This window comes from Uloborus diversus, chromosome 8 (assembly GCF_026930045.1).
Source record: "Uloborus diversus isolate 005 chromosome 8, Udiv.v.3.1, whole genome shotgun sequence".
NCBI classification, from domain to species: Eukaryota; Metazoa; Arthropoda; class Arachnida; order Araneae; family Uloboridae; genus Uloborus; species Uloborus diversus.
Genome location: NC_072738.1, coordinates 1,848,753 through 1,859,498, shown reverse-complemented (window position 1 = coordinate 1,859,498; position 10,746 = coordinate 1,848,753). Strand labels below are relative to the sequence as shown.

Here is a 10,746-nt window from a genome sequence, read left to right as displayed (position 1 = left end):
TAAACCAGTTCTATTTAATTCATTTTTAATAAATATTTTAAGAAATAGTTTTGTTTCTACTCTTTATTTTGGCAAGATATTGTATTTTGCTACGAGAAGTCTTTAACTCTTGAATAACAACTTTATTCCCAAAAACTGAAAAACTACTAAGTAATTTCATGCCTTGCATAAAAGAAAATCTAAGAGCCTCAACCTGCATTCCTCTGTTACTGCTTTTAAAAATTACTACTAAAAAGTATTGCTGAAAAAGTACAATTTCAGTTTGTAGTCTCATGCTTAGAAGAAACATAAGTATACTCTTATTTTTCTGTTCTTTCTACTGTTTTTACTGATGTGGTTATTGTTTTATTGAAGATGTCATTTATAGGTATAGTATGGTGATTTATGCATAATAAGTAAAATATATTTAATGATTATTTTATATTTATTGGAATTTGAAGGTTGACTGTTTTTTTACTGTAAGAAAGCTTTATTTTTACTACTTTTTATTTACTGACAAAAAAATATGTTAAGCAGAAATTATTTCTGAAATTTTTGCTGTATTATACTGCAAAATGCAAAAGCCATCGTATTTACAAAACGTGAAAGATTTTAACCGTCTTATTTAATCCTAGTTTATTAATTATTATTTATTAAATTTCAATTTACTTGTTTTTTCATTTAAGAATTTTAGAAAAAGGGCAATTTTCTTTCAATATTGAGTTGAAAAGTTTATTTTCTCCTTTTTTTAAAGGGTTTTTTCTTAATATTTCATTGTACTTTAAGTACGTAAATAGAAAGCACGGTTTCACTTTAATAAAATCGGGAAAATGCTTAAGCTTCATGTATCTTGAACACAAATGCATCTGATGTATGAAATTGCATGCTTGTGCCGAGCAATAGTACAAAACCTTCTCACTTAATAAAATCAACCGCTATTATGATGAATATGTTTTGAAAGAAGTGTAAAAACTCTTTATTTATAAATTATTGTATCTAAAAAAATGACATATTGTCGCCTTATAGCAATTGGGGTGACGATACAGAACCGTTACTCCTGAATGTTCAAGGCCGATATTCGTGAATGTAACGGAAGTGGCAAGTTTTTACGTAGTTCGACGTCGGTGAAAATATAGTTCTATGTAGTTTTTGAAACTTTTTCTACGTCGATCGGTTTTTAGAACCGTTATTTCTGAATATTCGGCACCGTTATTCCTGAATGTTCAGGGCCGATATTTGTGAACATAACGGAAGTGGCAAGTTTTTACGTAGTTCGACGTCGGTAAAAATATAGATCTATGTAGTTTCTGAAAATTTTTCTACGTCGATCGGTTTTAGAACCGTTATTTCTGAATATTCAGGACCGTTATTCCTGAATGTTCAGGGCCGATATTCGTGAACGTAACGGAAGTGGCAAGTTTTTAAGTAGTTCGACGTTGGTGAAAATATAGTTCTATATTGGTTTTGAAAGTTTTTCTACGTCGTTCGGTTTTTTGTGCTACTAGGGTTTGGTGTAGGGTTACCAAAATTGCACCGTCGCCAAGGTAAGGTAGCGGGTTGCCAGAATGAAATATTTATCGCCGCGACCCGGTTACCGTAATTCTACCGAAAGTATTAATAATGTTTACATTGTGATTAAAATGCAAATAGTAGTAATATACAGTAGTACCTCCTTCAAGGGACACCTCTGTTTACGGGACATTTTTCTCAGTCCCAGTCCGTTCGAATTGGGACCTCCACGTATTTGCCTCTGAATAAGAGACACTCTATTTAAAGGACAGTCTCAGAAAAAATTTACAAAAATTAATGCATAAATCCATATAAAATATTGAATATACTGTCTAACCACGGATTGTATGGAAAGGTAAACATGCGGTTTACACGCGGAAATGGAAGCATCTATTAGTTTTCAGGGATGTCAGATTTTGCAGATGTATAATAGCCTCTAAATTCAGCTGAGTCTCATTCAAATGAGCGGAACACGCGCATAGAATTTTTAATTTTTCCCCTCATTCAGATGGAGTCGCCTTAGCTGGATGTTTGCCAATTCCATACAATCCGTGGTCAAACAGTACAGGAATTAAGAATGCAAAATTCAACTGTAGTTTGACATTAACGTGTGCTAGTATAATGTATTGTAAAATTTTTGCTAAAATTTACGTGCATATTTTTCCTTTTCAGAAATTTTTCAGTAGATTGATGGCCGATGGATAGTCAACGGCCTATGAATCGTCTTGTGAAAAAAACTTGAGATGTGAACACTGATTGAAATTAATATTGTATTGAATTTTTAATTGCATGAAATCAAAGTCTAAGCAGGTAATTATTTCAAAACAATTCATGTATGTTACGAAACTTCACCATTATCCAATATTCAATTTAATTTTAATTATTAAAAAAATAAATTTTGAAATTTGGATAATTTTGTATTTTTCTCAAAATAAAGAAATCATTTTTAGTATTTCATCGTAAATGTTAATAGCTTGTTAAATAAAGAATAACCGAAGAAAGGACACCTCTATTTAAGAGACAAAATTTCTGGTCCCCTCAGTGTAATTTATTGAGAGGTTGTACTGTATTACCTCCGAAGAAAGGACACCTCTATTTAAGGGACGAAATTTCTGGTCCCCTCAGTGTCCCTTATTGAGTGGTTGTACTGTATTACCTCCGAAGAAAGGACACCTCTATTTAAGAGACAAAATTTCTGGTCCCCTCAGTGTAATTTATTGAGAGGTTGTACTGTATTACCTCCGAAGAAAGGACACCTCTATTTAAGGGACGAAATTTCTGGTCCCCTCAGTGTCCCTTATTGAGTGGTTCTACTGTACTACCTCCGAAAAAAGGACACCTCTATTTAAGGGATGAAATTTCTGGTCCCCTCAGTGTCTCTTATTGAGAGGTTGTACTGTATTACCTCCGAAGAAAGGACACCTCTATTTAAGGGATGAAATTTCTGGTCCCCTCAGTCTCTTATTGAGAGGTTGTACTGTATTACCTCCGAAGAAAGGACACCTCTATTTAAGGGATGAAATTTCTGGTCCCCTCAGTGTCCCTTACAGAGAGGTTGTACTGTATTACCTCCGAAGAAAGGACACCTCTATTTAAGGGATGAAATTTCTGGTCCCCTCAGTGTCCCTTATTGAGAGGTTGTACTGTATTACCTCCGAAGAAAGGACACCTCTATTTAAGGGATGAAATTTCTGGTCCCCTCAGTGTCTCTTATTGAGAGGTTGTACTGTATTACCTCCGAAGAAAGGACACCTCTATTTAAGGGATGAAATTTCTGGTCCCCTCAGTGTCCCTTATTGAGAGGTTGTACTGTATTACCTCCGAAGAAAGGACACCTCTATTTAAGAGACAAAATTTCTGGTCCCCTCAGTGTAATTTATTGAGAGGTTGTACTGTATTACCTCCGAAGAAAGGACACCTCTATTTAAGGGACGAAATTTCTGGTCCCCTCAGTGTCCCTTATTGAGTGGTTCTACTGTACTACCTCCGAAAAAAGGACACCTCTATTTAAGGGATGAAATTTCTGGTCCCCTCAGTGTCCTTTATTGAGAGGTTGTACTGTATTACCTCCGAAGAAAGGACACCTCTATTTAAGGAACGAAATTTCTGGTCCCCTCAGTGTCCCTTATTGAGAGGTTGTACTGTATTACCTCCGAAGAAAGGACACCTCTATTTAAGGGATGAAATTTCTGGTCCCCTCAGTGTCCCTTATTGAGAGGTTGTACTGTATTACCTCCGAAGAAAGGACACCTCTATTTAAGAGACAAAATTTCTGGTCCCCTCAGTGTAATTTATTGAGAGGTTGTACTGTATTACCTCCGAAGAAAGGACACCTCTATTTAAGGGACGAAATTTCTGGTACCCTCAGTGTCCCTTATTGAGTGGTTCTACTGTACTACCTCCGAAAAAAGGACACCTCTATTTAAGGGATGAAATTTCTGGTCCCCTCAGTGTCTCTTATTGAGAGGTTGTACTGTATTACCTCCGAAGAAAGGACACCTCTATTTAAGGGATGAAATTTCTGGTCCCCTCAGTGTCTCTTATTGAGAGGTTGTACTGTATTACCTCCGAAGAAAGGACACCTCTATTTAAGGGATGAAATTTCTGGTCCCCTCAGTGTCCCTTATTGAGAGGTTGTACTGTATTACCTCCGAAGAAAGGACACCTCTATTTAAGAGACAAAATTTCTGGTCCCCTCAGTGTAATTTATTGAGAGGTTGTACTGTATTACCTCCGAAGAAAGGACATCTCTATTTAAGGGACGAAATTTCTGGTCCCCTCAGTGTCCCTTATTGAGTGGTTCTACTGTACTACCTCCGAAAAAAGGACACCTCTATTTAAGGGATGAAATTTCTGGTCCCCTCAGTGTCCCTTATTGAGTGGTTCTACTGTACTACCTCCGAAAAAAGGACACCTCTATTTAAGGGATGAAATTTCTGGTCCCCTCAGTGTCTCTTATTGAGAGGTTGTACTGTATTACCTCCGAAGAAAGGACACCTCTATTTAAGGGATGAAATTTCTGGTCCCCTCAGTGTCCTTTATTGAGAGGTTGTACTGTATTACCTCCGAAGAAAGGACACCTCTATTTAAGGGACGAAATTTCTGGTCCCCTCAGTGTCCCTTATTGAGTGGTTCTACTGTACTACCTCCGAAGAAAGGACACCTCTATTTAAGGGATGAAATTTCTGGTCCCCTCAGTGTAATTTATTGAGAGGTTCTACTGTACTACCTCCGAAGAAAGGACACTTCTATTTAAGGGACGAAATTTCTGGTCCCCTCAGTGTCCCTTATTGAGTGGTTCTACTGTACTACCTCCGAAAAAAGGACACCTCTATTTAAGGGATGAAATTTCTGGTCCCCTCAGTGTCCCTTATTGAGTGGTTCTACTGTACTACCTCCGAAAAAAGGACACCTCTATTTAAGGGATGAAATTTCTGGTCCCCTCAGTGTCTCTTATTGAGAGGTTGTACTGTATTACCTCCGAAGAAAGGGCACCTCTATTTAAGGGACGAAATTTCTGGTCCCCTCAGTGTCCTTTATTGAGAGGTTGTACTGTATTACCTCCGAAGAAAGGACACCTCTATTTAAGGAACGAAATTTCTGGTCCCCTCAGTGTCCCTTATTGAGAGGTTCTACTGTACTACCTCCGAAGAAAGGGCACCTCTATTTAAGGGACGAAATTTCTGGTCCCCTTAGTGTACCTTATTGAGAGGTTCTACTGTTTTCTACTTAAGTTTATTGTGCAGGATTTCAATTCCTTTCTTTACTTGCATTTTTTAAAAAGAATATCTCACGTGCTTATTAAACATTAATTCCAGAACTGTTGTGAAAATATGTTTCAAACTATATTTTTCATAATACATATAGTTTTATTTTTAAAATACAGAGCAATAGATTATTTTCAAATTTTAATGAAATGCTTGAATTTTATGCAATTTGCTAGTGCAGAGAGGGATATGGAGATTCGGCATTGGGGTATGTGCAACTGAAAAGAACTCCAGAGAGTTGTGTTGTCAAAAGCCGTGAGTGTCCGGAGAAACAAAGTCAGAAAAATCCCATATGAAGTGATTTTGGAGATAGATGAAACTGAAAATAAAACACTGCTTAAAAAAACCACTTCTTTCAGAAATCATGCTGACATAGAAAATGCATGAAAGCAATAATTACACGAATAACGTCTTTCGCCGTTGCGAACTTTCATGCACAACTTTGAAAACAATGTTTTGGAAAAATAATTTGTTACATAATTTAAACAATTTTCACAAAAATATACTTTTTCACCGCTATGGACTTCCAAATGTCCCTTTATCTAGAGAGAATCAGAAGATGACTTTGAACAAAGTTTACAAGCATCGAATATTTCTCTACTGTTGGATATTTCTCCGTGAGTTGCTTCATCTGTGACCTTGAAAAATCCTTTTGACAAACATTACCAAGAGCAAGTTGTTTTGCCAGTGTAAGTTCTCCTTGGCTTTTTGCCGATTTGTACAATCACGTGATGCTGGGAATGTTAAGTTCAAGCATGGCTGCACTTAATTCTTATAGGCCATGACAATCGCTGAAACCCATGGAAACAAAGAGGGCGCTACAGGCAATCCATTTTCTACTACGTTTCCATTGATTGGTGGATGCACAGGATTGGGTTCAGCGCCTCTTGCGGTCAAAATGAGCGACGTCCAATCAAAAAATGAACAAGCTTAGTAACGTTGACAGTGATTGAGTGGATGCACAAGATTAAGTACAGCGTCTCTTGCGGTCAAAATAGGAGACATATGAAGTTTCGAATTTTTCAAGAATTTCAAGGGCAAATCAAAGTTGTATGGGTTTAACACAGAAAAGTCAATGCCTGAAAAGCATCAGCACCATCTAATGGGACCTTGGTTTATAGAAATGCCAGAACAAAAATCATTCAAGTATGGCTTTTCTGCAGTATCGGTTATCATGTGTTTCTTTAACTGTGAGGTTCGAGAAAATGCTTATTGGGCAATATTCACATGAATGCGGTTTTAGGGCAGTATAAAAACGAAATGGCGTACTAATTAGGAAAGAACAGAAAATGTCTTTAAACAGAATTTTCAAGAATACAGTTTTTCGCCAAAGTGAGTTCTCCTGTTTTCGTAAGTGTGAAACTTTAAGAAATGCCTTCGAAGAGCATTCACAAGAATAAAGTCTTTCGCCAGAATGAACTTTCAACTGTCGTCGTAAGTTTGTAGCTGTAGAAAATGTCTTTGAATGACATTCACAAGAAATCCTTTTTCCCCAGCATGATCCTTTAAATCGATGTCTAAAAATATAATTTACAGGAGTACAGGTTTAAGATAGTGTGGACCCCCCCCCCCCCCCATCATGTGCTGCTTTAAATGTGAATTTAAGAAACTGCATTCAAACAACATTTTCACGAATTTTGTTTTTCGCCACTAGGCACTCTTAAATGCTTTTTCATTAGGAAAAATCAGGAAATGTTTTTAAACAGAACTCCCAAGCGTACCGTTTTTCGCCTAGTGTGGCTTCTCATGTGTTGTTTTAAGTGTGAAGAATGAGAAAATGCCTTTGAACAATGTTCGCAAGAATTGTTTTTTCGCCAGTGAGACTTATTAAGTGACTTTTTAAGTGTGAAGCTCGAGAAAATGGCATCCAACAATATGAGCAGCATAAAGTTTCTCGCCAGTGTGACTTCTTATGTGATATTTTAAGTGTGAAGCTCCAGAAAATGTCTTCGAACAACATTCGCAAGACTAAGGTTTTTTGCCAGTGTTAATTCTCATGTATTGTTTTAAGTGTGAAACTTTCGAAACGGCCTTTGAACAACTTTCGCATTCTTTTAAGCGTAAAGCCTTACAAAATGCTTTTCGACACCATTGGCAAGAATAAGGCTTTTCGCCAGTATGCACTTTAAAATGTTTTTTAATTGAGTAAAATCAGGAAATGCTTTTAAGCAGAATTTCCAAGCCTACCGTTTTTTGCCTAGTGTGACTTCTCATATGCTGTTTAAAGTGTGAAGAGTGAGAAAATGCCTTTGAACAATGCTCGCAAGAATAAGGTTTTTCGCCAGTGTGAGTTCTCATGTGTTGTTTCAAATGTGAAGCTCGAGAAAATGCCTTTGAACAGCAATCACAAGAATAAGGTTTCTCGCCAGTGTGAGTTCTCATATGTTCTTTTAAGCTTGAAGCTTGAGAAAATGGCTTCGAACAATATGAGCAGGCATGAGGTTTTTCGCCAGTGTGACTTCTTATGTGATATTTTAAGTGTGAAGCTCCAGAAAATGTCTTCGAACAAAATTCGCAAGAATAAGGTTTTTCGCCTGTGTGACTTTTCATGTGTTGTTTTAAGTATGAACTTTGCGAAAATGCTTTTGAGCAACATTCGCAAGAATAAGGCTTTTCGCCAGAGTGAATTTTGATGTGTCGCCCTAAGTTTGCAGCACTAGAAAATGTCTTCGAACAACATGTGCAAGAATAAGGCTTCTCGCCGGTATGAATTCTCATGTGTTCTATCAAGCGTGAAGCCTTAGAAAATGCCTTTGAACAGCATGCGCAAGAATAAGGTTTTTCGCCAGTGTGACTTTTTACGTGATCTCTTAACTGTGAAGGTAGAGAAAATGTCTCCGAACAATGTTGGCAGGGATAAGGTTTTTCGCCAGCGTGACCCCTCATGTGTCGCCGTAAGTATTTAACTTTAGAAAATGCCTTCCTACAGCTATCGCAGGAAAAAGGTTTGTCGCCAGAGTGTACTTTCATGTGTCGCCGTAAGTTCGCAGCTACAGAAAATGCCTTTGAACAGCATTCACAGCTGTAAGGTTTTTCGCCAGAGTGCACTTTCATGTGTCGGTTTAAGTTTGAAACTGTAGAAAACTCTTTTGTACAACATTCACACGTAAAGGAATTTTTACCAGTATGGGAACTGAGATGGTTCTTCAACTCAGATTCGTCTGAAAATGTCTCGGGACATAATTCACAAGAATAGAACATTTTGCTAAGGCCTAATATGACCCTCAAAGTTGTTAGAAGGAGGTACTAACTCGAAACAAAATTTCAAGGGAATAGGGTCTTTCTCGAGAATTCACAAGAGTAGAACATTTTGCCAATGCCTAATATGACCCTCAAAGTTGTTAGAAGGAGGCACTAACTCCAAAGAAAATTTCAAGGGAATAGGGTCTTTCTCGAGAATTCACAAGAGTAGAACATTTTGCCAATGCCTAATATGACCCTCAAAGTTGTTAGAAGGAGGTACTAACTCCAAACAAATTTTCAAGGGATTAAGGTCTTTCTCGAGAAGGGACCTTTATTTCCTCTCTTTAAATCTTTGGCCTAATAATGTGTCTTTCAGCAACTTTGACAGGAGGGTGGGGTTTTTGCCAGTATGTAGTCCGAAATGTGACTTTTAATGTGTTGCTTTAAAAAAGGCCTTTAAACAACATGAACATTGTGCGTGTGTTGTGTAATATTAAATATTTCTCTCAAGAATGGAATCTTTTATGTATTTTTTAAACTGAATCGAAAAAGAATGGCTCGAGCACTGCTGCAAGTGTTGTGTAATATTAAATATTTCTCTCAAGAATGGAATCTTTTATGTATTTTTTTAACTGAATCGAAAGAGAATGGCTCGAGCACTGCTGCGTGTGTTGTGTAATATTAAATATTTCTCTCAAGAATGGAATCTTTTATGTATTTTTTAAACTGAATCGAAAAAGAATGGCTCGAGCACTGCTTTTCCCTATCATTTATCTTCACATAATATGCCCTTATTTCAGGTTATGAACCTGCATTCAAACCAAGTGTGTTTTTTAAAAGTATGGAGATTGTGAGGGCCGTCAACCAGAAACTATACATATCATGCAATTTTCAAAATTCATAATAGTAATACTAATCACAATAATAAGACTAATGTTTTGACCGAGAAAAGGGCTTGGCCCGAGGGAGACTTTAGATTGCCGTTTAGGAAATTTCACAAGTGACGGCAATGAAACAGAAAAAAAAAAGTTTTACAACCAGTATTTCAACTGCAATGTCATTGTAGAAGCATAGCTTCAGTTCTCTTCTCTTAGAAAAAGCCATACAAACCTTTGTTTATGTGCTTGCTCTTTACTAATCATTGCTTTAAATAGCAAAAAGAGCTGGAGATCTAGTCATAAAACAAATAAAGTATGTTTCTACAGCTTAGTTCAATAAATATATTCATAAAATCACTTTCCTTTCAAATGGCCAAAATTCTTGGAAATTCGAGCAGGGTTTCTTCTAATTATCTCTTCGGCCAAATCTTCCGATGAAAGTGTGTATCAGTACAGACTTAGATGTCTAATATTAATGTGTGTTGAAATCCATCACGATTCAGTTCAGATTCCTCCTGAAAAAATGTCAAAGAACAAGTGCAGATTAACACAAATTTTTAAAAAGTCTTAAGACACAGTACATTTGAGAGGTGTACTAACAAACACAAACATTATTCAACTTCATTAATTAACTGCAGAGGCGGTGATTGGGCTCAAAAGTGGGGTGGAGGCAAAAAAAATTGAAAAAATTATAAAAAAAAAATGGAAAAGCAAAAAATGAAAAAAAAAAAAAAAAAAGAGAAAAAAAAAGTACAAAATTTTGTCAGGGCTGGTTTAGAGAGCAGATAAGTGGAAAGTGATGAAAATATAACAACTTAACTCACTTTTTTTCTTAAGGTTTTGATGAATTATGTACACAATAACTTCCCTCGAAGAAACTTAGACATGAATTACACATACATTATTTATCCCGAAGTATTTTGAGATGTCACAAACACTTGGTAATAACTTCATTAAACCAAGTATGGCTTGATTTACTAATATCTAAACCATGAATACATAAACTAAAAGTTACTATGGGTGTTTGCGCTATATTTCATAAACAGATGTGCAAAGTAAAACAAATAATTATGTTCTAAAAATGTTGACATTTCTGCTTTTTTGCAATTTCTACTTTTGGTTCCTTAATTGGAAAATAAAATAAATTTCCCATGAAAAGTGGGGGGGGGGGATGTTTCGTAAACAGATGTACAAAGTAAACAAATAATTATGTTCTGAAAATATTGACACTTCTACTCTTTTGTTAATTTCTAGTTTTGGTTCCTTAACTGAAAAATAAACTAAATTTCTCATGAAAAGCGAGGGGACGGCCTTGCGCTCCGAAATCGCCGCCACTGATTAACTGCCATCCCCCAAAAGTTACTATTGAAAATCGATTCAGGGTCTGCCCCAAATATAAAACGCTACTTTCAAAGCCCTCATTTTTTCGG

General features: G+C 36.4%; 1 protein-coding gene across 1 annotated transcript; it reads right to left on the bottom strand.

The window, feature by feature from the left end:
• Positions 1-5,342: 5,342 nt before the first annotated feature.
• LOC129227345 (zinc finger protein OZF-like) lies at positions 5,343-8,511 on the bottom strand. Its single transcript, XM_054861889.1, has one exon. It carries the CDS (start codon positions 8,454-8,456, stop codon positions 7,407-7,409), a length of 1,050 nt encoding a protein of 349 aa, XP_054717864.1. The 5' UTR covers positions 8,457-8,511; the 3' UTR covers positions 5,343-7,406.
• Between the last annotated feature and the right edge of the window lie 2,235 nt (positions 8,512-10,746).

Coding starts and splice junctions, on each gene's coding strand:
- LOC129227345 (XM_054861889.1), bottom strand. CDS start 8,456: ATGTTCTATTCTTGTGAATTATGTCCCGAGACATTTTCAGACGAATCT.